The following is a 27319-nucleotide window of genomic DNA, read 5'->3' on the forward strand; positions in this document are numbered from 1 at the left end:
GGTAACTGTAAACCACAGTGAAAAGAACTGGCAGGTGGTTCGAAAGACACCCTGAATCTAAAAAGCATCGCAGCTGGTATATTTCAAATATGCTCATTCACGACAGCCAGAAATTACTTTATTGACAACGTTGTGCTACATTTTTAATAAACACAGCTCTGCATTGCAGCAATATGCATTAAACATTTACCTAAGCATCAGCTCTCTGGAAATCTAAGTTTCTAGCCCAAACGATGTAATGTGATTTTGAAGCGTAGTTAGAAAACAAAGGAGAGTTAGTGGGCAAGTGGTTTTGGTCTTTAAATATTTTTTTTAAATTTTATTATTTATTTATCTTTAGAGGGAAAGGGAAGGAGAGAAGGAGAGAAATATCATTGTATGGTTGCCTCTCGTGAGTCCCCTGCTGGGAACTGGCCTGCAACCCAGGCATGTGCCCTGACTGGGAATCGAACTGCGATTGTGTGGTTTGCAGGCCCGTGCTCAATCCACTGAGCTACACCAGCCAGGCCTTTTTTAAAATGGTCTTTAAATATTTTTAAAAGCACAAAAAGAAGAATAGTTCTGTGTGTGTGTGTGTATGGATCTAGTAGGTAAATCTAGGGCCAAAGAATGGAAGATGCAGGAGGTATATTTCAGTGGATAGAGAGACATTTTCTTAAAAACTAAAACAAGGTAAAATAACTCCCTGAGCAGAAACAGCCTCCTGGGAAAACCAGTACGCCTCTTTGCAGTCAAGGTGTCCTGACAAAGAAGTCTGAACTCTGAGCCAGGTGTGCTAGCCTGGGTTTCTCACCTGTTCACCTGAAGAGGACTGGATAGCAGATCTCAGCTTGTGTGGGCCACAGTGTCTCTGTCACGACCACTTAGCTAGAGGGCGGAAGCCAGTGCCCATAATACCGTGTGGGCGTTGCTGTGCTGCAATAAGACTTTATCTGCAAAGATAAGTGCTGGGCCAGATTTGGCCTGGGAACTGTGGCCTGTCAACCCTGCTACATCGTCTTCTCTGAATGAGGTGGACGCAGGACCTAAACATTCACCAACTCCCTTCAGTACTTAAATTGCAGTGGTACTGTATTCGATGCTCTGCCCAGGACAGAGGAAGGCACCATTTGCCGTAAGATGCCGCCAGGATCACATGCCTAGACCCGCCCACCTTTACTCAATGGTGCCTCTAGGCCATTCTAATGAACCGAGTCCTGTTAGAGGAGCTTTCAGCTTCATGACCCCCAGTAATGGAGAAACATTATGAACATTTTTAGAAAGAGAGGCCTGGGGGCACCCCTAGGCCCAGCGTGAAATGGTTAATATAGCCAATAGCTGAACCCAGGAATGGCACTGTCATAGAGTATGTTGACAGGACAGATGGTTGGAACCACCGGCAGAAAGCCAAAGTCAACATCGAAGCCAAGCAAACTCTGCCTGCCATGCCGTGAAGGGTGCACTTGAACCACATCCGTTTGTGAGTGACGGGAAACCCCCAGCCCAGAAACACAGACGCAACTGTGCTTTCAGGTAGAGAATTTCTCTTCTTCCAATTGCTTCCAAAGACAGTGGTTGGTTTGTTTTGTTTTTTTTCTTGTCTAATTAAGCATGGTTTCTACGGCACGAAGAAGCTACTAGTTTCTTTTAATTTCCTGTGTATTTAGAGAGTATCCAAAATAGTGGTGCTTTTTTACGTGGAAATATTTAAATGTAAGATGTTTTAAAATCAAAAGAGTATGAACTGATTTAAAAATTTAAAAATGGGCTTGAATACATTAAGGGCTTTAGTTAGGGAACCTGGAGTGATATTATTGCCATTATTTACAATAATTTTCTTTCTGCTCAAATCAAGAGATTTTGTAACTGTTTAATTCCCCTCCACCAATTTCCTTTCCATACTTGCCAACAACATAGCTGGCAAATGAACAATAAGCACAATTAGTAGGCTAGAGGTCTCAATTTGCACCTTGTGCCAAATCTCTGGGCACAAAATGTACAGAAAACCCGTGTTCTTTTCATTGCGGACTTCGATTCCCAGTCCAGACATTTGAAAGAAAATCCATGTCCCCTTAAGTCAAGATTCACCTTGAACGAGTCTAGGAACAGTGGAGTCATGCATGTGTTACTTTCTCTTTTAGGATGATTTCATTCAGGCAAGCGGCTTATTTCATCTGCTTGTTTGCTACGGTTTCTGGTGGTGAGTGGATTATCTGTAAAGTATAAAGTTAAGGGTGTATGAAACAGTAGTTCAGAAAAACATAGCACCCCTGGGGAAAACTCTTGCACATGGAGCTTTGGGGAAGGAGTCAGGCCCTGATAAATCAGGACATACCCTTTTAATGCTCACCTTTGCCTGAGACCCCTGAGGAAAAGGAGCCCAGGAGTGAGAATGTCCCTGGGTATGTGTTCATGGGTATGTGTTCATAGAAACTCCTGTTTTGGAAGGACTCTCTACAAAGCGAACTTAAAACAAACAATCAGCCCTCTGTCAACATTTTTCTTTTAAAACCAGCTCTACCTTCAAGAGTGCAAGCCATTTTAAAGTTTGTGGGGGTACACAGTACATGCTTAGACTCTCTTAGGCAACCAGGGAACCATTTCAAAATTGTAAGCACCTGGCTTAGATGTAGTTTAGTAAGCCATCCATTTGAGTACTTCTGGTTTTAACACCAGCAATTTTGAGCTTATGTCTCTCTCTAGTCATTCCGGTACGTTTTCAGAGAATTGGGACAATTCTGGATGCTGTTTTCCCTCCACTGTGGTAGCAGGGCATTTTCTGTGTGCTGCCGTTAGGGGCAGGTGTGGAGTCTTTGCTGACTTAGGATGACCACACCGTAAGTGGAGCTTACTTACCTCTCAGCTGTGAGGCTAAGAGGAACAGCTGCTGGGTAAGGGTTATGTTTATAAGGAGATAAAATTCCTTCAAAAAGAAGCTTTTATTTTCTAAACCACAACACCTCTCCATCTGTCCCCGAACCTCGCATTGCTCCTCTGAGCCATAATTGTCACCCCAGACTAATCCAGCGAATGTTGAGGATTAGAAGCCAGAGATGCTATGGACCATGGCCACTTAAATTTCGTGTTTTTGGCAAAAAATTGTATGTATATGTAAAATCACGCCAGGAAAATTAGAGGAGCAAGTAAGCAGAAAGATGAGAAACTACATCTTGTCTATAGCCCCATAATCCAGCGATGGCCATTTTTAAAAGCCTTTTGTTTAATCTTTCAGAAATTTTTCTATGCACGACAACTTATGCGTTTAACAAAGATATCATTAATTATAGATAACTTTTTTATCACTTATGTTTCCTAATTATAGCTATCTTTTCAAGTGAATAAATATATATCATATTATTTGGGACTTCGTATTCTTCCCGATCCGTAGTATTTTTGTATGCAGATTTTCACACACATGCTCAATTATTTCAGTAAAATAGATTTGGAAATAAAAATACCAGGTGTTGGTATTTTTATGCGGGTCTCTTGGAAGGTTTTATAATATACATTATGAAATTGTCTTCCAGGTTACTCCTAAGTTGACATTTTCCACCAGCAAATGCGAGTGATCATTTTTCCCACTTAGGGACTTGAACAGTCATCAGTGGTTTGTGTCCTGACAGAGCTCCCCCTTTCTGGAAGCCGTATCCTGATGTATTTCCAGGAACGGCTGCCTCTTAGCAGTTTGGGTGTGTGTGGTTATGACTGTGACCCAGGCAGGCTTGAGCCAGTAAGGGCACACAGCCTGGGGACAAGACTGTTGCGTACACTTCTAGAAATAAGACTCTGATCCATATTTTTTCAAACTGGACTTGAACTGTGGGAGAACACGGGGGGCCGGGCTTCTGGCACCAATCTTGGTGCCCCACGGAGCAAAGGCAACCCCAGCATGGGGCGAATGTGTGGAGACGAATCACGTCTAGATGAGATCGGCTGAGCACCATAGCCAGCACTGCCTGAGGTCAGACCCACCATGGGCTCTTTTGTGTCTGAGCCAATACATTTCATGTGGACTCCAGTCGCTTTGAACTAAGTTTTCTTCTTATCATTTGCAGCCGAAATCAGTACCTCAACAGAGGTAACTTAGATCACTTAACAAGACCAAAATAATCTGCCCAAAGCCTATAGACACAGGGCTTTACTGTGATATAATATTTTATGTTATGAGAGAACTTGTGGAATAATTTTTCACATGGTCCAAAATACAATACAAATGAGCCTTTCATCATCATATTGTTGTCATCATAATCGTCGTCATCATCAGTCCCAACTTAAGAGGATAAACAAGAACACTTACTAGAACTTTCTTTCTGGCCCTCTTCAAAGTTAATATCTAGTTGTCCCCTTTCACCGACTGAGTCACCTGGCAGCTGACAAAGGCTCAGGTGCAGAATGGGGCCTCCCAGGCTAGCACTGGCCATTGTTTGTACCCTTTCTGTGCACTGGGGTGGGGAAGAGGGCATCTAATAATGAAGAGTCAGCCAGAAGTACCAGTTGTCTGAAAACAACAGGCTGCTCGGCAGCTGGCATTCTCAGTGTTTTGTGCTCGTATAAATGCTAGTCCTGTGCACTTGGCCACGTGTATTCCCAGCAGCTCCTGCCTGAAGAGATCTCTGCTCTTTCTAAACACGAACCTTCCCCAAGAGTAAACCATCTCAACCACACCTCTGAGAGGAAGAGAAGCCACTTCATTGGGTTCAGGGTTTTTTTTTAGATTTTATTTATTTATCTTTTTTAGAGGGGAAGGGAAGGAGAGAAGGAGAGAAATATCAGTGTATGGTTGCCTCTCATGCATCCCCTGCTGGGAACTGGCCTGCAACCCAGGCATGTGCCCTGACTGGGAATTGAACTGCGATCGTGTGGTTCGCAGGCCCATGCTCAATCCACTGAGCTACACTAGCCAGGGGTCAGGTTCAGTTTTTATAACAAAGCTCAGGGCCAGATCCCCAGAGGGGTTGGATAGTGCAGACAAAATTTTAAACTTCAGTGTTTAACGAAGTATATGTGTCTAAGCTGCCCATTCCCTGAAAGGCGATTCAAAAATAGATGTGGTTACAATGAGGTGTGACTGTGGCCTAAGCAATGGACAAGGCAGTTGTGGGGATGTCCTATGGTCATGGGCAGTTGGCTAACTAAGGAAGATGTTCTACCTGACTTGGAAAAGCCTATGAAGCAGACTTTGCAGGGGGTCTTTCAAGGTAGTCCCTCAACTCACCTGTTCAAGGTATCACTTTCATATATGAGAGAGCAAAATTGTAAAGGTAATAATACTCTCCATCTGTGAGATGCAGGGTCATTTAGAACTGGGAACAATTCCAAACAGCAAACAGCTCAAAAGGTATTTTAAACTCAGCGTATGCACACCTTTGCTTAAACTACCTAAAAAAATGAGCTGATAGAAACGGAGAAAATACTGCCTTCCCTGCGCTCATTCTTAAAGTAATAAATACCCAGGAACTGTTCATTTGCTTGAATTACAATGAGATGAGGAACATTTAACTCTGGACAATAAAAGGAAACAAGTTTGAAAGGCGGAAGAGCTGCATTTATGTCCCAAGGCATTCATTAGCCCTGTGGATCTCAGATAAATCCGTCCTGCCTTGAAACTCAGTTAGTTACCTGCTTTCTTAAAAAAAAAAAGTCAGATGCCCATGATAAAACCCATCTCTAGCTCCTTTACAGAGCGATCGTGAGAATCTAGGGAGGATGTTTGTTACAAAACGGTTTTTGAAAAGGAGACCATACGTTATTATTTTTCAGGTATGGATATTTTCATAGCACATTAGGCAACAGGGAGAAGCCAAGCTAGGCTTTAGTTTTCTTGAGGACAGTTTATGTGCAAATTATTGGAATGGTTTAATAAAAATTGACCAAGTGTTTTTATACAGAAGTACCCATAAAATGACTTTCATATCCTACATTATTCAAATATGTTATACCCTGCTTCTATAATTAAAGTCATGTAGCAAAGATCTTTAGGTATTACATCGAGGAAGTAGGATCAGAACACAAATACATTTCGATGACTATTATTTGTATCCATTCCAAATTAATGTTTTTTCCCCCAATGATTACACCACAGGATGCCTAACTCAACTCTATAAGGATGTCTTCTTCAAAGGTGGGGATGTCACTGCCGTGTACAGCCCCAGTGCCAAGCACTGCCAGGCAGTGTGCACATTTCACCCAAGGTGTTTGCTGTTCAGCTTTCTTCTGCAGAGTTCAACCAGTGACAAAAGGTAAATAGTGATATTTCATTATTGGGGAAGCCCATCACTTTTCAAGATGGAGTCAGTTGTGTACAAACTTATTTAGCCTGTCACAGGGCTGTGTTTCTGAAATGGGGTCCAAGCAGTCATCCAGAGTGGTTCTTACATAAACAATGTCTTCAGCCCAGACCTACCGAACCAAAGTCTCTTGGACCTAGAAATCTGCATTTTAAGTAACTGCTGCATTCACTTCAAGTAGCAGAAGCTAGTCATTTTCTATCAAAGGCTTACAAGGAAAATGCCTGTGAATTATTGGATTAAGTGACTGATTCAAGAAAGGGTTTAATAAGAGGTGAATATTTCACCTGCACACGGACTTGTGATCACATTCGTGGATAGCACAATTCCAAGAAAATGGATGAGGAAGCAAGCATTTTGTTGCAAATGTAATTGAATAAGATCCAGAGCTTGTGGCCTTTGGAGTGGGCAGGTCTGAGTGGTGCTCGTAGTGAAAGTTTGATCATCTAGAGTGTGTACAGATGGGGGTGAATGTATATTATTAACTGGTAATGTGGAAAAGTAAGAGCACTGGAAAAGTAGTTCATAATTAAAAGTCTTATTACTTCATGAAGTTACCCAAACTGAGCTGTAGTTCCATTATAATATTCTTTTGTTTTGATCAGTATCCAGAATGAATGTCTCTTCAGCATTCCCATTTCCACATTTATCATTCTTTTTTCAAATCTTTACTGTATTTGAATTTAAAAGCTAGGAATTAGGCAATCATGCCTTATGGTACATGCCAAACTTCTACAGAAAACCCAGACTGCGTATGACAGGTGTTAACATTTTAAATAAGAAGTTGAGTCGGGTTCCAGAACCCTTCTGAATAATGAAATCACCATCCGAGTTGACATGAAAGACAAAGAAGGTGTGGACAGAAGGAGGTAATAAGCAAGATGAACACAGATCCATCTCTCCTGACTGATTTAATGTCTGATGTCAATGAAAGTATGTACAGAAATAATCACCAAGTAGAAACATAATTCTCCCCAAATTTGGGAACAGAGAGAAAATCTTTAACATGATTGACTGTCTGTGCTTAAAATCATGAATGTACAGAAAAACAATGCCAGTGTTAGGTATTACAAAGACTGTTAGATATCACGCCATTGCCTCTGGAAACGTTCTTTCCAGCAGGTGCCGGGGAAGGTGTCCTGTTTTCCTTAATTTCAGTTATATTTATGAGTGTCCCAAAATTCTAGACATTTCCTCAATGTGTGTTTATTAGTCTATTTCCTAAGTGAAGCTCCTTTTAAAAACAGGTTCGGTTGCTTCTTGAAAGACAGTGTTACAGGAACCCTGCCGAGGGTGTCACGGAGAGGGGCAATTTCTGGACCTTCATTAAAGCAATGCGGTCATCTAATAAGTGGTAAGGTGTGAATTTCTCAGCTCAGTTTGAATGAGTGATGGATGAGTCAACCTTAGAAGAGCTTCTGCTCAAACTCTGTATTGCCATGGATGTTTGGCCGGGAGCCCTCCGAGGCAGATAGAGGGGGACAGTACTTCGGAGTTATCCTACGGTCTTGTCAACACGTGCTTCGAGCCCCTATTATTTATGAGGTTCGCACTATGGGGTAGGAGGTGAGAAATAGAACAGACACCCAAATAGTGGCCTTCCCTTGATCCCAGATAAGAATCTTAAACATAACCCAGAGGGACTTTCTCCCCATTTCACCCCAGTGGTTTCTCCTGGTTCTCAACCAGGGGTGATTTGGTCCTTTCTCCAGGGGGTCTTTGACACTATTTGGGGATGTTTTCCACTGTTACAGCTGGGCGATGGTGCTACTGGTACTCAGTGAATAGAGGGTAGAGATGCTCTGAGCACTGCACAAGGCCCAGGGAAAGCCCCCCAGCAAAAATTCTCCATCCCCACATGCCAGTGGTTTGAGGCCAAGAAACTTGATAAACGACCACACTGAAGGACTGGGTCCCGTAAACACCACTGGAAACAACACGGCCTAGAAGAAAAGTGAGGACCAGGAGCCCAGAAAACTGTACTTCTGGTGCTTATTGCGGGTGATGTCTCAGGAAACATTTTCCAACCCTATCCTCATAAATTGAGGGCAAACGAACTACCGATCTACCATGGCTGATCTGAAAACAAAAAGTCCTAAGAGGTTTCTCTTAACTGATAGGTTGGCAGAACCTGAAAATAATCACACTGTGACTATACACCATTGCTATTTTTGGTTTCCTATCTGCAGTTAACCTTGTAGGTTCAAGTTTTAGAGGTTTCCACATTTTCCATTCTTTCTTCCCCCGTTAACACCGCCCCCTCAACACCACACACTTTTGTGCCCTCAGTTCATAAAGTAAGCAGTCCTTGGTTATTAGAAATATGGTGGTCTCACTTAGCCAATACGTAGTTTACTTGAGGAAGCACACATTTCCTACTTTATAAGATCAAATTTATATCTTAATATAATTTAGTATCAATTATGCAATTAAACATTCTTTTCAGTTATGGTATCATAGTACAATTTGAAGAAAAATAATATTATGCCCTTTCAATTCTCCATTGTTTTCCCCCCAAAATTAGCCTACTCACAGAACCTGATTTGATGTTCCCTTCTAACTCTCCCCAAATAACTTAAAGGGAATTAAAGGGGAAAATGCTGCCAGGTAAATAAAGTTTCTAGACTCAAGACCAATTTTAGCATAAATATTTAGAGGCTTTCAATTAATCATTAAAAAGTTTTGGTTTGTAAGCATCCCACCTCTCAGCCTTCTTGTTTTCTCATGCACAGCAGAAACAGAGATTACATTTCTATAATCAGCAAATGAAGCACAGTGAACAACCCACTCCCCTGCCCACCTCAGTAAATTGTTTTTTTTAATACTGTACATATTTTCTATCATCCTCACCATTAAATCTAGTTTTAAGACTTCTTTTTAATTCTAGTTTTATGACTTCAACCATATTAGGAGTAGAAAATTACATACAATAAACTATGGTTCATACTCCTGGTTTCCCTAACCGGGAGTCTCATGAACAAATTTGAATCTTTAATATAAAAATAAAGAACCTAATTCATCAATTTGGGCCATTGTTTGTAAAAAGAATGATCTATCCTTTTTATATTAGATAAATTTCAGTTGGAAGGGTGAAGTGGAATTTAAGAAGACTTTAAAGCGAGAACGGGAATGGTTTCACCTTGCATGCACAAGGACTCTGCGCCTGTTGTGACAAAGATGCCCCACACAGGCGTCAATGACAGGGCCAGCAGATGCAGTTTGCAGTCAGACAGGAGGATGGGAAAATGGGGAGATAAACCAAGAGGTGAGGCGTTCCTTCACTCATGCAAGAGCTCGAAGGGTGTCAGCTTATTTACCGGGGTGAACCCCCAGCCCACGGCATCAGGGCCTCTCTGTACCTTCCTCTACTCACTGACCATTTCACTGTAAAGTATTCCCCGCATAGCTGCACACACCTTGCGGTTTTGGAAGCCAAGTAACCCGTTTTCCGTGCTAGTACTGCGAAATATTGCAATGTGTTCATTTCAAGCAGACCTTGCTCACGGAGCAATGTAGTAAGAAATTCTAAATCTCCGAATTAGTAGAGCAGTTGCCAAAACAGGATGTCCTCCTTCAAAACTACACTGCCCCAACTGACCACCTGTTTCTAAAAGGGAAACTGAATTGACACTGCATTTTGTGTGTGCAGCTTGCCACAGAGACGTCTATGAAGGACTTGACATGAGAGGAGACAATTTTAATGTGTCTAAGGTTGAAAGTGTTGAAGAATGCCAAAGAAGGTGCACCAATAGCATTCACTGCAAGTTCTTCACCTACAGCACTCAGGCATTTGGCAATGCAAAGTACCGGTGGGTAAAATTCCTCGTGTTTGTTCTTTACTGTAGTGGTTTTATGATTTAATTGCATTCTTCTTAATCTTTTTTTTATTCCAACTGAAAACTAAACAGGGCTTTTAAACCAACACATTCTCCTTATTTATTTAATTTCAGTGTTATTTTCCCTCGAGAGAGCACTTTCCATTTGGTTACCAGACAGCTGTGCTTTGTGGAATGAGGCTTCAGTAGAATAAAGTCCTACAGAATAAGGTCTTCCATCCCATTCTTACCTTTAGCCTTCCTCTGCAGAAGATGAAGGTGTCTATTTCATGCATTTAACATGCAAACCCCTAGTCCACTCATTGTCAAAGTCATTGTGCAGAGTGCTTTGTTTATTTTTCACAGCCCATGAAGTGCACGGCCATGTGCACTTTGCATTTTAGGAAGCAAAGTAACCTTTTTTCTCGACCTTCAGGAACAACTGCCTGTTAAAGCACACTTCCACGGGAACCCCGACCCGTATAAAGGCGCTGAAAAACGTGGTGTCTGGATTCTCCCTGAAGGCCTGTGCACTCTCCGAAATTGGTAATTCCATGGCTATCGCTTCACTCCATGACTGTGGTGGGAAGAACAAGAGCTGCTCCAGCGTGTCCACATTCTGTTCTCTGCAGCCTGTGATTATGTCGCCCGACATGGCAAAGGGAGCTTTGTAGATGTGACTAAGTTAAGAACTTTGACGTTAGAGATTAGTCTGGATTATGCATATACACCTAGCGAGTGACGAGGGTCCTTAAAAGAGAAAGAGGGAGGCAAAAGAATCGGTCCGAGGGAGATTGGAAGCTGTGGTACCACTGGCTTGGATGTGGAGGAGGGTCCAGGAGCCAAGGGATGCAGGTGGCTTCGAGAAGGAAAAGGCGAGGAAGCGGGTCCTCCTCTGGAGCTTCCCAAAGGAATGGAGCCCTGACAACATCCTGACGCTAGCTCAGGAAGACCCGCCTCAGGCTTCTCATCTCCAGAACTTGTGAGAGGCTAGACCTGTGTCGTTCCAAACTGCTGAGTTGATGGTCGTCACAGCAGCCTGGGGAACTGGTGCCATGATATGTAGAGAAAACTACAGGGCCATTTCTTGGTGATGTCCAGTATCTAGTCAAATGACTCCAGCACAATACCTAATGAAACACTGTCATTTCAGACATAGACCTAATTGCGGTGGAATCATCCAGAAAATTGCCATAACACTCTATTTAGCACATCAGGGTGTTACTCATTAGTTGCTCTTGAAACCAAATCACTGATAGCCGAGTCTCCAAAGTATCGAGTGCCAGCTCTGTGCCAGGCCTGGTAGTGGGTGGGTGCTGAGTTAGGCCCCCTGCCCGGAAGACTGGGAAGCAAGCTACAGTGCCTCGCTGTTCTTGTTTCTTCTCTCCCCCCGCACACCCCCTCCCTGATGGGTACCAGATGTAGTGGTCCAAAAGGTACTGATGACTTAATTTTTAATATTCATAGCTTTTTTCTGCTTCTTCAAGTGTGATATTTTAATGTAGTATACATTTTTCAGAGTTTTTAGAATTTGTCGTATAATTTACATAACATGATTTAACCCTTTTAAGATAGACAATTCATCACTGCTCGGCCTTTTGGCTGAGATCAAGTATACTATCTGTTCTTACTGGTTTAAGAGTTGCAATCCAGCTGTTTTCAGTGTATTCAGAAAATTGCGCAAGGGTGACCACCATGCAGTTCCAGGGCGTTCTCCTCATCCCAGAGGAAGACCTCTGTCCAACAGCGCTCACTCCCGATGCGGAGCGTGACTGGACAGTTGCACTCAGTTCTGTGGTGCGCACTGTGCATGAAGCACTTCAAAGGAACGTAACCAGGATGGTAAGGTATCTAGACACAAAGGAAAACAAAAAATGGGTAAATGAGGAAGCTAAAGATGTTTAACCAGAACAAGAGTCAGGATGACTGTCCCAGTGTTTTTGTTTGCCAGAGTCCCGGCATTGGGAGAGGCATTGGACCAATCTGAGTGGTTCTGTGAGGTAGATCTAGGTAGAGACTGCCGTGAAAAAACACGACAAGTGTCTAACACTGAGAGTGGTCCAGGAGAAACGGGCCTTGCCATCAGGTAGTCTGGCTCCTTATTGGTCTGGACATCTCAGCAAGAGCTGAACAACTTGTCAGGGACGTCTTTGAGAGGGTACTGTTAGAAATTGACAGAGATGACACATAATATGTTTTTATTTAAAAAAGAAAGATTTGAAATAGTTGAGCCCTAATTTCCCAGCCTGCACCTGTGTGGATATTATGGTATGTGGGGGGGGGCTCTCTTAATCTAACTATGCTCATTTAAGTTCTTTTTGTCTTTCCCATAATTGCGTTCATTATTAAGCTTCTATTATTTTATTTTTTAAGATTTTATTTATTTATTTTATTTTTTCTTTTAAATATATTTTATTGATTATGCTGTTACAGTTGTCCCATTTCCCCCCCTTTATTCCCCTCTGCCCTGCACAGCCCCTCCCACCAGCATCCCTACCCACTTAGTTCATGTCCTTGGTTCCCACACATAAGTTCTCTGGCTTCTCCTTTTTCTATTTTTCTATACTCTTCTTAACCTCCCCCTGTGTATTTTGTACCTACCAATTATGCTTCTTATTCCCTGTATCTTTTCTCCCTTTCTCCCCCTCTTCGGTTGCTAATCCTCTATGTGACCTCCATTTCTGTGATTCTGTTCCTGTTCTAGTTGTTTGCTTAGTTTTTTTTTTTTACGTTCAGTGATTGATAGTTGTGAGTTTATTGTCATTTTATTGTTCATAGATTTTGATCTTCCTTTCCTTAGATAAGGCCCTTTAACATTTCATATAATAGGGGCTTGGTGATGATGAACTCCTTTAACTTGACCTTATCTGGGAAACACTTTATCTGCCCTTCCATTCTAAATGATAGAGTATCCAGCTTGGCTGGATAGAGTAATCTTGGATGTATGTCCTTGCCTTTCATGACTTGGAACACTTCTTTCCAGCCCCTTCTTGCCTGTAAGGTTTCTTTTGAGAAATCAGTTGATAGTCTTGTGGGAACTCCTTTGTAGGTGACTGTCTCCTTTTCTCTTGCTGCTTTTAAGAGTCTCTCCTTGTCTTTAATCTTGGCTAATGTAATGATGATGTGCTTCAGTGTGTGCTTCCTTGGGTCCAACTTCTTTGGGACTCTCTGAACTTCCTGGACTTTCTGGAAGTCTATTTCCTTTGCCACATTAGGGAAGCTCTTCTTCATTATGTTTTCAAATAAGTCTTCAATTTCTTGTTCACCCTCTTCTCCTTCTGGCACCCCTATGATTCAGATGTTTGAACATTTAAAGTTGTCCCTTTGGTTTCTAAGTTTGTCCTCATTTTTTTGAATTCTTGTTTCTTTATTCTGCTCTGGTGGAATGTTTATTTCTTCCTTCTGCTCCTAACTGTTAATTTGAGTATCAGTTTTCTTCCTGTCACTGTTGGTTCCCTGTACACTTTCCTTTATTTCACTTTTCATAGCCTTCACTCTTTCCTCTATTTTGTGACCATACTCAACCAATTCTGTGAGCATCCTGATTACCAGTGTTTTGAACTGTGCATCTGATAAGTTGGCTATCTCTTCATCACCTAGTTGTATTTTTTCTGGAGCTTTGATCTGTTTTTACATTTGGGCCATTTTTTTTGTCTCAATGCATCTGTTATATAGTACGGGGTGGAGCCTTGGGGGTTCGCCAGGGTGGGGCAACCCACATCACTACATTGTGGTGCTGTATGTGGGGGAGGGGTCCGAGAGGGAACAATGCTGCTTGCCTGACTCTCCACTGGCTTTCAGTCACTTCTTTGCTACCCACGAACAAACTGGGCCCTTCTGGTGCTGATTCCCTGATGGGTGGGTTTGTTTACGTTCCAGGACCCTGAAGGTCTCTCCAGCAAACTCTCCTGTGAGGCAGGTAGTTTTTCCTGCTATCTCAACCCCCACAGGTGTTTTCAGTCAGAGGTTTGGAGGCTTTACTTCCCTGCCCTGGAACCCTGGGTTGCTAGGTCTGTCTACCTTTGAAAAACTGTCTACCCCAGTTTTTCCTCTCAGTTTATCTAAAATGCAAGCAAATGTGAGACCGCCTGGTCCTTCGGCAGCCACCTTGTCGCGAGTCCTCTCTGCCTGGCTGCCCATCTCCGCCCCTCCTACTGGTCTGTATGAATATTTCTTCTTCAACTCCTTGGCTGTCTGATTTCCATACAGTTTGATTTTCTGGAAGTTCTGGTTCTTTTTGTTTTTAAATTTGTTGTTGTCTTTTTTCAGTTGTGTGAGGAGGCACAGTGTGTCTACTCCAGCCTCCATCTTGTTCGGAAATCCAAGCTTCTATAATTTTAATGGAACTTATGTGTTATTAACACAGTGTGTTATTATGAATACCATAATATGTACACAAAAGTGTAAGTAAAATAAGACTAAATAAGAATAATAAAGGTAGGCTTTCTTCTGTTCTAATTTCAATGGGCACACGTCATTCTTGTTAGCTACCTGATATTTTCCTAAATATTTTGTATTAAAATTTTTTCCTAATATTCAGGAAAATATAGCGCAAAACTTCATGTTCCTAAGGCTGGAAATTCAGGGACAAGGTAACGTAAAGAAAATGTAAGTCCACGCTGCGTAACCTAAGCATTTTGCACGGGTGAGGATGGGGCCAGGACCAGAGCATGAACTTTTTCATTTCTCTGGCCCAGCAATCTGCCTTTTGTGAGAATGCACAAATGTTTCCTCCTTCCAAATGGCAAACAAGGTTGGGGAAATGTTGACGTCTTTTCACTGAGGATGTTTAGTGCTATGAAGAGTCGTCATTTCCATAGTTACGATGACCAAGGACGTGGACATTTAGCAATGAGTCATTTACCGAGCAACACCTTCCCTCTGTGAGTTCACAGGTTGCGACATGAACATGTTCCAACATCTCACGTTTTCGGGCAAAGATGTGGCCCGAGTAACGGCCCCAGATGCTTTCGTGTGTCGAACAATTTGCACCTATTACCCGAGCTGCCTCTTCTTCACATTCCATACAAACGCCTGGCCCACCGACGCACAGAGGTGAGTCAGAACGTGAAGCAGCCTTTGCTGCTGTCCTGTCGCCCCTTTAACTTTATAGTTTAAGGTTGTTTTTTTTACAGATTTGATGACTTCCCTCTAAATGCTTGATGCCCACCATTTAAGTAGGGACCGGACTTTTCTACCAGGTGCAGCTTACTTAAGAGCTTAGCAGATGTCTCTTCCTACCTTCTTGTACGTAAACGTACCATGGAATGGAGGAAACAGCTGCCCAGGAAAAAGAAGGGCTAGATCCCTTTCTTGCGGATCTTAATGTCTTAGATCAGCGTGAAGTAAAAGTCACTTGCCAGCAGCATGTCATTTAAGCTCCTTGGTTCTAACTCCTCTGTTTCAGAAACCAGAGCCCTGTTTATTCTGATTAAGGTTCTGGTTTGACCTGCTTATCCTCAGATAACCCACCATTTACACACACACACACACACACACACACACACACACGCATCCCATGGAGCTAAGAGAAAGTTATCTTGTTACACAACATTGTCAGCAGCATAAACTGCCGACAATGAATTTGTTCTTTTCTCTTTCTCCTTTTTTTCCAATCAGAAGGTGGAACCTCACCATTCTCCTATTTTATGTTATCTGTGCTTATCAGTTTCCTTTAGAAGTAGACATGGCCTGATTTGCACTTAATCGCTGTAATTTATCAGAGTCCTGCAGTCTGAATTGCTTTGAAGAGAATTTCTTAGAAGAAGAACATTTGCAAGGGTATTCTTTTTAAGTGCGTCTTATTTTGCCTTTAATGCTGTGTTCTTTCTTTTGCTTTTTTTTAAAAATAGAAATGTTTGTTTACTTAAGACTTCCAAAAGCGGGACCCCGAGCTCCCTGACTCCTCAGGAAAACACTGTGTCTGGATACAGCCTTTTAACCTGCAAAAAACCTTTGCCTGGTAATGTAATTCAATCATGATATACACAAAATGTGGCCGATGTTATGCTCTTCTAACAAGTAATGGTGATGAAACAATCCTCAGTGTACCAGAGACTCGTGTGAATGTGACTTATTGCTGTTTTCATTTTATGTCTCCCTGGGTTTCCAATTGCCACAGAGCCCTGCCATTCAAAGACATACGCAGGAGTTGATTTTGGGGGGGAAGAATTGAACGTGACCTTCGTGAAAGGAGAGAGTGATTGCCAAGAGACCTGCACAGAGATGGTCCGCTGTCAGTTTTTCACATACTCTTTACTCCCAGAAGACTGTCGAGGAGACAAGTCAGTGAAAATTTATCTTTCAAAGACAGCGGGCAGACGGTTTCACGAAGCCTGCCCATGTGTGAAGGTTTCATCTTTGTCCCGATCATTTCACGCAGGTGCAAGTGCTCGCTGCGATTCTCTGAGGACGGTTCCCCAACTCGGATTACGTACGGGACGAGAGGAAGATCCGGCTATTCTCTGAGACTGTGTAGACATGGAAGCGGCACCGGTGAGTCAACCTCACCTTTTCAAAGAATCATAAAGGGACATCTGCGTGGTTTTCGTAGCTCGCGTCATCTCATGCGAAGGAATTATGGGTCTCGCCTTTCTTGGCTGCTTTACCTGTAATTCCAGCCACTACCTTCAACCGCTCTGCTTTTAGGCTGTACCACAAAAACAGCCATGCGCGTCGTTGGAGGAACCAATTCTTCTTGGGGAGAGTGGCCCTGGCAGGTCAGCCTTCAAGTGCAACTGAACTCCCCGAAGCACGTGTGTGGAGGCTCCATCATTGGGGACCGGTGGGTTCTCACTGCTGCCCATTGTTTCCACGGGTAAGTTTGAGCTGCATTTTGTCCAGTGTCCTATCTTGCTGTTCATGTTGAAGAATCTGCACTGAGTTCTCAATCGTCGTGTCGGTTTCGCCAAGGAAGTTTATTCTTATTTGATACAAAACCTTTGGAAGCAGAGGTGGTGTTCACATGTCACCAGTGTGACCCATCAGACCATCGTGGGGTGTGTTTGCAAAAGTGTGCTTCACAGAATAACTAAAAAATCTCCCAACTGCTTCTTCGAAGCCTGCGTTTTCAGGCCCATGGCTTCACAAATATATTAAGTAATATTAGTAGTAAATAAGAAAACAAAAAATGCAATAGTTTATTACCCTATAGGTTTCAGAATGTATGACCTAATATAATATTTCTACTCTATCAGGCAAATAACATACACAACAGGGTTTTCAAGTTTTAAAAGCTCAGACTTTGTAGTTGGGATAAGGCTTGAGTCCCAGCTCCGCCTCACATCAGAGGCAGGGCTGACATTGGGCAATTGGCAAATCTCTCTTGTTTTTATTTTCCATCTGTAAAATATGAATGACAACAGTGTCTAATTCATAAGCTTATTGGAGGATTAAGTGACATAAGATTATTGGAGGATTAAAGCTGCTTCGAACTATGCCTGAGACACAAGGTGACTCAAAAAATATAAACTGTGATTAAATACACGTACAAATGGAAAGAGCAGATGAATGAATGAACAGAAGAGATACTCATGGCAGAATGAAAGACATGTGATCACTTTCAAAACGTATTTTTGTTTCCATGGAATTCCCCCTTTCCCTGTCTAAAAGGTGCTGTGAACAGCGTGCAGGGTAGGTACCACTGCCAAGGGCCAAGCTGAACAGGGCAGGCCTTGGCCCCAACTGCCCACAGCAGTGTGAGTCCCTAGGTTGGCTCTGCACCCATGACCTTGCTCAGGGGGAGGCTGTTGGCCTGGAAGGAAGATCCTGTGCCAGGAAATAGTTGTCCCCCTTCTCACTAAATAAATCCCAATTTGGGATGGAGAATTTTCCCCCTTTTCCCCCAGCTTTATTGAGATATGGTTGATATATAACATTGTATAAATGTAAGGTGTACAGCATAGTGATATGATATACGTAAGTGTTGCAAAAAGATGACCATGAGGAGGTCACTTAATACATCCATCATCTCACATAGCTACAATGTTTTGTGTGTATGTGTGTGTGTGTGTATGGTGAGAACTTTTAAGATTTACTGTCTTAGCAAGTACACAATACAGTATCCTTAATCAGTAAGTACGGTAGAATCACCCGAGGCACCTTGCCTCCCCCCCGAATGTATTCATCCTATAACTGGAAGTTCGTAACCCTCCACTGACTCCACCCCCACCTTTCCCCTGAGGCGACCACCCATCTGCTCTCTGCTTCTCTGAGTTCAAGTATGTGAGAGCATTCAGTATTTTTCTCTGTGTGATTGTTTCACTTAGGGTGATGCCCTCAAGTTTCATTCTTGTTGTTGCAAATAGCAGGATCTCCTTCTTTGTGTGGCTGTACACTATTTTGTTGTACAGCCACATTTCCTACAACAACTCCTCTGTCGATGGGCCCCTGGGTGTTCCCCACATCTTGACTGTTGTAGGCAGCGCTGCAGTGAGTGTTGGGTGCAGTTATCTCTTCAGGATGGTGACCCTGTTTCCTTCGGATGTGTACCTGGAAGAGGAATTGCTGGGTCATATGGTTTTATTTTTAACTTTTTGAGGGACCTCCACACTGTTTTTCATGGTGGCCACACCTGTTTCCATTAAGAAATTTAGTCCCGAGGGCTCAGCATTGTGTCTGTAAGACACAGAGCTGGGGTTTCCTGCATGTCTTGCCCCCCTCACTAAACACTTTCCATGTCTTTACACAGGACCGCTTTTTTTTCAATGTACAATTTGTGTTTACTGGTTTGAAAAAAATACGTATGATTATTTCCTTCAAGGCATTTTGTTAGGTGAGAAACAACAGATCTTCCTATAAGAAGTCTGTCTTTTTGTAAAAAATATATTTTATTGATTATGCCATTACAGTTGACCCATTTCCCCCCTTCATTCCCCTCCACCCTGCACACCCCCTCTCACCCACATTCCCTCCCTTTAGTTCATGTCCATGTGTCATAAGTTCTTTAGCTTCTACATTTCCCTTACTATTCTTGCCCTCCTCCTGTTTTTTACCTACCATCTATGCTACTTATTCTCTGTATCTTTTCCCCCTTTCTCCTCCTCCAATTGCCCTGTTGCTAACTCTCCATATGATCTTATTTCTGTGGTTCTGTTCCTGTTCTAGTTGTTTGCTTAGTTTGCTTTTGGTTTTGTTTTAGGTGTGGTTGTTAATAATTGTGAGTTTGCTGCCACTTTACTGTACATGTTTTTTATCTTCTTTTTCTTAGATAAGTCCCTTTACCATTTCATATAATAAGGGCTTGGTGATGATGAACTCCTTGAACTTGACCTTATCTGAGAAGCACTTTATCTGCCCTTCCATTCTAAATGAACACTTTGCTGGATAGAGCAATCTTGGGTGTAGGTCTTTGCATTTCATGACTTGGAATACTTCTTTCCAGCCCCTTCTTGCCTGCAAGGTCTCTTTTGAGAAATCCGCTGACAGTCTGATGGGAACTCCTTTGTAGGTTACTGTCTCTTTATCTCTTGCTGCTTCTAGGATTCTCTCCTTCATTTTAATCTTGGCTAATGTAATTATAATAGGACTGCTTTAAATAATAATTTTAGGTTTACTTTGGATCTTATCATGTTTAAAGAGTTCATTTAAAAATATTTTCATACTTCCCAAAACATAGAAGGATTGTGAGTGGCACTCAAGTCCCTCCCCCTGCCCTGCCCTGTCAGAGGGGGCTTGTGTAAAATCAAGTCCCTCCCCCTGACTTCCGGACACTTCTGAATCTCAGGAGCAGTCCCTTTCAGGATCTGTGAGCTGAGAAGGATTTTCCCATGATGAACTGCTAGAACCTCTTCTGACCAGTTTCTCCCAGAATGGGACAGCGACATTTTTACATTTTTACTCACAACAAATGTGAAATCACCCCATCAATGTGTTTTTCCAATGTCATTAACTAAATCTTCACAGATCGACCCAAATCGGCTGTTGTGGGTGATGATAAATTCCCAGGAAGAGGGATCAGGCCAGTAAAACCGGGTCGCGTGTGGCATTCTCTTCCCGAGTTTTTGTTTGTTTGTTTGTCATTGTCGTTGTTGTAGATGGTGAAGCAGAAGACAAAGGACCAGCCCGGTCTCAAGCAGATATTTATTTTTCTTTCCCAGGATCCCCTATTCGGACACGTGGCGCATTTATGGTGGCCTTTTAAATTTGTCAGCGATAACCAAAGAAACCCCTTTCTCGCAGATAAAAGAGATTATTACTCACGAAAATTATAGTGTCTCAGAAAACACTCACGATATTGCTTTAATAAAGCTCGAGGCTCCTTTGAACTTTACCGGTACGTGGCATATGGAAGGCACTGTGCAGCCCAGCACTGGCTTAGGTCTCCACGGGCACTTGAAGGGGAGGGCGGGATCGGCAGAGATTGTCTTTATCTTCTGGTTGGTAGAGCTGGGGGGAAGGTGAGGATTGCCAGGGACGGTAAGACTTTGGACTTGACCTAAACACCTCCTCTAGCAGGGCTGAGAAATATCCATTAGTTCTTTCAGGCGGGAATACAACTGCCTATAGGCTGCTGAACTGATAGACACAGAAGTGTCCTTGGCACTGGGAAGCGTGGCTTCCTGCAACGAGTGGAGCACAGGCTACCTGTGCTTTGGGCTTGGGCACATTGAGGTTGGATGAGGGTGAGCAGGACCGGATACTCACTTCCAGGTGGACTTTGGGCAGAGGGTAGCTCCGGGGAGACAGGCATGAGGTGGTCGGAGGTACTGCTTTTGAGGTACATGTCCTACAGCTGCTAGATGCCCACTGCATCCACTAACAGTTCTGTGACCTTGGGCAAGGTGCTTTTAGTTCTTAGCGCCGCAAATCTGCACATTGGTGAAGTGGGCACGCTAGTGACTCATTGGGTTGTTAAAATAACTAAGTCAGTTAATAAGTTAGAACACTTAAAATGGTGCCTGAAACAGCGTTAGACACTGGATTGCCATTGAAAGTATCATACACAGTTTGAGAGGGAACTTCTACACGCCTCTGATGATAAGGTTTTTAATTCAGTCCAAACAATTTAACACAAAAAATGTCGTGTGGAAATGACTCCAAGGGGAGAAATTTCCTTGAATCTCTGACCTTAGAAATCAAGCAGGAGGTGAAAACATTATTCTTCTTGGTGGTACTCAGTAGTGAGAGGATATGGGAGAAGAAAAGTGTGTGTTTTATAAATCAGTATCTAAAGCTTTAACCAGACGCTGATTTAAAAATCGCCTTTCAGAATTCCAGAAACCGATATGCCTCCCTCCCAAAGATGACACAAACATCGTTGACTCTAACTGCTGGATAACTGGCTGGGGCTTCACCAGGGAAAGAGGTACAGGAGGTCTCAGACGTTAGGGCACGTGGCGTGCACCCGTGCAGTCGGCATGCTGTCCAACGTTACGTCCCAACTCACCATCTTTCGAATCTATTGATTCTCAAATACTTGGTCAATGGCCCTTGAGTGGGTGTTTTTGCCTGGGCCTGGAAGAATAATAAGGTAAACTATGGGCACCTGACCTCATAAAAACGATCACTTGTTTGACGTCACGTGAAGGATCGGTCCCACAGAGGGATGACAAGCCCACTCTAGCCCACGTCGTTCATGGTATCAGCAGTGTTCCCACTTCCCAATGGCACGGCTTCCCCTGGCTATGAGTGACCAGGAATATAAGCAGGCACACCATCTCTGAATGGCAGCTTTTATTTATTTATGTATGTATGTATGTATGTATTGGTGCATTGCTCCTGCAGTCTGATAAAGCCTATGAACTACTTCTTGAATGATGTTTTTAAATGCTTAAAAAAATATATAGGGTTGCGAAAGCAACCAATGAAATTATAAGACAGTTATCGAAAAATCCATTTCAAAAGCTATGATGTAATAAAGCCTGGGCTTCTTTATTAATATGTTCAATAGCACATTGTTCTAATAACTACCGTAAGTTTGAAATTGTGATGCGCACAAATGACCATTTCAGTTACCTGCCATGACTATAGGTGATAGGAACATACCTGCGATTTATACTGAAGGGAAAGGCACAGTTATGGTTAATATTCCCGAGACTGTTGCCTGCATTCATAATTGAAGGGAGTATTAGAGTTCAGTTGGAGGTTGGTAAAAATAAGGATATATTTTTTTCTACCCAAATTTACAGACAATGTGAATTCTTTCTATGGATCCTAAGTTAAGAACCCCTACTTATGGATACTTGGGGCATTTTAAGTGCCTTTGAAATTCCCAGGAAACCAATCATTCTTCCTTTCCAAAATTGTGTTCCTGATAGATTCAATAACATATAGTATTTGCATCATTTTTCTACAAAAAGATATAGCTTGCCAAGCTTTATCATTCTTTTCTGATTCAGTCCTTTATTCAACTGGTTCACATTGTTCTAATATTTTTTTAACTAATAGAGACAGGAAGATTTTAAAGTAACCTTAACTGGTTACTGGTAGAATTCATTTGTAAATAAACTGTTCTTCAGGTTTACTCGCATTTACTTGAAGAACAAAATACTCTTCTATTGCCAGAGAGTTGGTTTATTTTTTCAAATAACCAAATATTTCAAAATTACAATTTTTAATATATAAAACAAAACTATAAGATAAACATTTCAGTCTTTTGGATTGCTGGCTATAAGAAAGGCTTTCTGAGAACTTCCCATTGAGCTGAGAGAACAGCAGAGACCCTGGAAGCCAAGTCTCTGGTCAGACTCGGGCTCTGAGGTCATCCTGACCCAGCATCCAAGGCCACTGCAGAGCCCCCTTCTCTGCTAACTCTCCCTACTCACCGTTGCTACTCACACCCACAGGAGTGGGCTTAATGCAAAGTTCATCATTCTGATTTGCTTTAAGACTTCCGTCCTATTTTCGTATGGGTTGTATTTCTTCTTTCTGAAGTTATATATTGGTTATTTCACAGGTGAAATCCAAAACATCCTACAAAAGGCAAAAGTTCCTTTGGTAACAAAAGAAGAATGCCAGAAAAGATACAGAGATTATAAGATAACCAAACAGATGATCTGTGCAGGCTATAAAGAAGGGGGCATAGACGCTTGTAAGGTAATGCATTTGGTCGTGTAAAAAATGCAATAGTTTACTTGAGAAAATTCATTTCAAGATGTATTTTCCAGTAGCGTATTTCATCATAGTTGTTTTTTAAAAGCTGAGCCAACCAATCTGATCATTTTATATGTAACCTGTAAAAATTGAATGTATATAAAATAGATATACGTATATGAAAACATGTCCCAATCTATGCAGGGACACACCATATTTAAGGGAGGACAGTTGTACATATAACGGTTGTACCAAAATGTAAGACTAGTAGCCTTATTTGACAGTGGAAAGACAGTGTCCAAACTTCTTTGTGGGACAATACTTTACTGACTTAAATAATTTTCACCACATTCGACAGCGAATGAGGCATCAGAGACCCCTGCAGAGCTCTAAGAAAATGCCTGTGTGTGGAGTGTGTGGTGTGACTACAGGATTTTCAAGGCATGTCTGTCATAACCTTCTATCATTTTATTTTTCTACCCACTGTGACCCAGGGTGATTCAGGTGGTCCCTTGGTTTGTCAGCGCAACAAAATGTGGCATTTGGTGGGCGTCACCAGCTGGGGTGAAGGCTGTGCCCGCAAAGAACAACCAGGTGTCTACACCAAAGTGGCTGAGTACGTGGACTGGATTTCAGAGAAAACACGGGAAGGCAACGGACAGTCTTCGATGAAGTTGCTGGCGTGAGGAGGCTTCACAGACGTGGGGCAGAGCCCACAGTTCACATCCTGACTCTTGGGGTGCTTTTCTGCAGAAACACGAACAGTGACATTTGTCCTGCGTCCTTTTCATGAACAGGAAAAGGGACCATGCCCACAAAGTCACTCAGGGTGGTGTCACACAGAGGCACGCTCTCCACCTCTGACAACAGCACTGATAACAGGAGATGCTAACTAAACATCATGATTGCGTGTTGTGAAATAAAATTGCAAAAGAGTGGAATGAAGAGTGATTTTTTTTTTTCCGATTGTGAAACAGAACTGAAGAAAAATGACCCTCGATTCTAGCACAGTGTCCGAGACCATTCTAATCTCCCTGCTTCCTCCGGAACTCAGTATATCTCAGAGATCATTTCTTCCCTGTGCTTCACCCACACGGTCGTTAAATCTACCACGGCCTGCCTTACTGGGGCTCAGGAGCCAGTAAGCCTGGTTTGTTTGTTTTATTGCCAAGTGGAGGAGAAGAAGCCTGTGCAGCATTTATTTTCCTAAGAAAAGGATTAAGTTCCCCAAACTTAATAATGAGAATAGTGAGAATAATCTCACTTAATAGTGAGAATAATGGTGCTGCTTTTTTTTTTTGACCTGGTACTTCGGCGACCCTGGCACTGCTACAGGCTGCCTGGCAAGGGTGACCCGTGGGGCGGTAGCTGCCTGGCTGTAGCTCTGGAGGCAATAGGCTTACTGCGCAGTCTTCGTGGAGGGTGAGGAACCGGCTCTGCTGCGGGTTCAGTGGATACACGTAGGTGTAACAGTAGTTCAAGAAGCACTAGCAGGTATAAAGATTCTCATGAAGTTCAGTCTTGTAACTTCACAGCAGTAGCAGGTAGACCCGGAATGAACGCCATCAATCTTTACGTGGCACAAATTCCAAGGTTGCCAGTGACAACCACATTGGTACCAGGTCTCCGGATTCGGTTCACTTATGCAAATATAACATTTATACAGAAGTGGCCACTTACAGAATGTTGTGTAAATGAAAAATAGAAAAGTTTCTAAAGGAGATGCTTGTCTTCCATACTCAAAGGCACTCTCAGCGGTAGGAAGGGCTACAGATGAAGGGGGTGAAAAAGTCTCCCATGAGGTCTGGCTTCTTCACGAAGCACACAACTAGAAACTGAAGAATTAGGTTTTCTCCAGAAGTAGTATCTCCAGTTTCATCAGATGTGGCTGGATTCCATGAAAGGATTAAAAATAAACACTACTTCGTCTTTTATGTTGCATGCAATAATGATATGGGTCTTTATTCTGTGTGGATGTTGTTTTATGTTTAAACAAAAAAAAAGTGTTTGCAATAAAACCCTTTTGTCTGCAGGGTTGATAATTCTACAGGGTGTTTGAACAGGGCTCTCGGGACAACCACTGGGCTTTTGTTGGTCAGGGCATGACCTCGTTTGGAGCAGCGTTGACAGGAGAGTTTTGAAATGTGCACCTCCTCGGGTTTGAGTGGTTGCTTCAAAGCTGCCGGTCAAGGCCAATGGCACTGAATGGGGCCCAGATGTCTTCCTCTACAGGGGTGAACATGAAGAGAGAGGAGCCCTTCATCCAGGGAGAGCCTTTCGGACTAAGAAGTGGGTAAGAGGCTAGGAAGGCTTGGGACTGGAATGGCTTCACTCCCATGAATGAGAGCGATAAGGAGGCAGAGGCGTCGGGCAATAGCAGCTGCTCTTGGTCTGTGGCAAGAGCACATAGGCCTGAGAGATAGACATCACACTGTCACATCTGATAGGAGGTTAGCCAAGGGCTCCAGCCTCTGCCTCTTTGCTCACTGAGGTCGGGGAAACCTCTAATTTGAATTTAAAACTTTTATTTTAATTACAGTTTATCTGCTCACCAAACTGTGGGCAGCTCTGAAGGAGGCCCTCTTTCAGATTGCCCATCAATGGGCCTTGAGTCAACGCCCACTGAATGAAGATGCCTTTATTCTAAGGATGAGGCACTGGAGGCATCCAAGAGATGGAAAGATTAACTCAGGTCACAGGAAGCGCAGAAGCCAGGACAAACGGTGGCCTTCTTATCCCAGCTGATGGCCCCTCTCGAGTTGCCTAGTACTATGAGAAGGAGAAAAGACGGCAGGGACATTTCTAACCATCATTCATTATTTTCCTTATCATCTAAGGCAGTATTTCCCAACCAGAGACAGTTTTGCCCCCCAGCCCCACCCAGGGGACATTTGGCAATGTCTAGAGCACTTTTGGTGGGCACACCTGGGCCACCTGTGGGGCACCTGTGGAGTAAAGGCCCGGTCTGTCGCTAAACACCTTCCAGTGCACAGGTGGTGCCTCATAGCAAAGCCTCACGGCCCAGATGTTAGTAATGATACGCTTGATTAACTCGAGTCTAAGGTCAAGATTAAAACCTTGTCATGGGAAAAAAACTCTTATCGTGGAGAGGGGATTTGGGGGCCAGGAAGAAAGGGTAGTAGGGCACGGGAGGCTGTGAGCTTTTTCAAAGCAGGTCTTGAGAGAGGAGCCCCGAGGGCAAGCTGCCTGAGCCGGGACAGCGGAGGGACACAGCCGCAGTGGCCTGTGTGGTGCCCTGCCCCAGACAGAGGGCTGGAGGCCACCCGTGACCCTGACCGCCGACTTGCCTTTGGGTCCCTATAGACTTTATTCTGGATTCTTCCCCAGATTGTGTGTAGTAATTCCCCACTTTCACTAGGCTTCAGGAACATTTTATTTCACTAGGGGGCGGGGCAGGGGTGGGAAACCTTTACCTTTACCTTTATTTTATTTTTTCTTTTTGGTTGCCATCTATTTTTTTAATTTAATTCTTATTCAAGTACAGCTTTCTGTTTTATACTCCTAGCCCTGCCCCCCCAGTGCTCCCCACCTCCCTCCCATTTCCACCCCCATCTTAATTATTGTCCATGTGTCCTTTATACTTCTTCACGTGAGTCCCTCCCCAAAGCAATTTACAGATTCAATGCAATACTTATTAAAGTACCAATGGCATATTTCACAGACATAGAACAAACATTTCAAAAATTTATATGGAACCATAAAAGACCCTGAATAGCAACTGCAGTTTTGAGAAAGAAGAACAAAGTAGGAGGGATCACAATACCTGATATCAAACTGTGTTACAAGGCCACTGTAATCAAAACAGCCTGGCACTGGCGTAAAAACAGGCACATAGACCAATGGAATAGAACAGAGAGCCCAGAAATAAACCCAACTCTCTACAGTCAATTAATATTTGACAAAGGGGGGCAGCAACACAAAATGGAGTAAAGACAGCCTCTTCAGCAAATGGTGTTGGGAGAACTGGACAGCGACATACAAAAAAATGAAACTCGACACCAACTTACACCATACACCAAAATTAATTCAAGGTGGATAAAATACTTAAATATAAGCCGTGAAACCATTAAAGCCCTAGAGGAGAGCATTGGCAGGAAAATCTCAGATATTCCACGCAGCAAGCTTTTTACTGATACGTCCCCTAGAACAAGGGACATAAAGGAAAGAATAAACAAATGGGATCTC

General features: G+C 42.9%; 1 protein-coding gene across 2 annotated transcripts; it reads left to right on the forward strand.

The window, feature by feature from the left end:
- The first annotated feature begins 1416 nt into the window (after nt 1-1416).
- On the forward strand, nt 1417-24054 carry KLKB1 (kallikrein B1). Of its 2 annotated transcripts, none has more exons than XM_037055222.1 (15): nt 1417-1512; nt 2121-2179; nt 6062-6218; nt 7514-7620; nt 9916-10075; nt 10518-10627; nt 14977-15136; nt 15934-16043; nt 16203-16365; nt 16464-16576; nt 16730-16898; nt 20179-20354; nt 21291-21386; nt 22977-23116; nt 23608-24054. In XM_037055222.1, exons 2-15 carry the CDS (start codon nt 2122-2124, stop codon nt 23797-23799), a joined length of 1911 nt encoding a protein of 636 aa, XP_036911117.1. In that variant the 5' UTR covers nt 1417-1512; nt 2121; the 3' UTR covers nt 23800-24054. The 2 variants fall into 2 exon arrangements, with proteins under 2 accessions (XP_036911117.1, XP_036911116.1); XM_037055221.1 differs by having other exon boundaries at nt 1440-1518; nt 2111-2179.
- The last annotated feature ends 3265 nt before the right edge of the window (nt 24055-27319 follow it).

Source organism: Sturnira hondurensis, unplaced genomic scaffold (assembly GCF_014824575.4).
Source record: "Sturnira hondurensis isolate 20B ecotype Veracruz unplaced genomic scaffold, ASM1482457v3 Scaffold0008640, whole genome shotgun sequence".
Lineage (NCBI taxonomy): Eukaryota > Metazoa > Chordata > Mammalia > Chiroptera > Phyllostomidae > Sturnira > Sturnira hondurensis.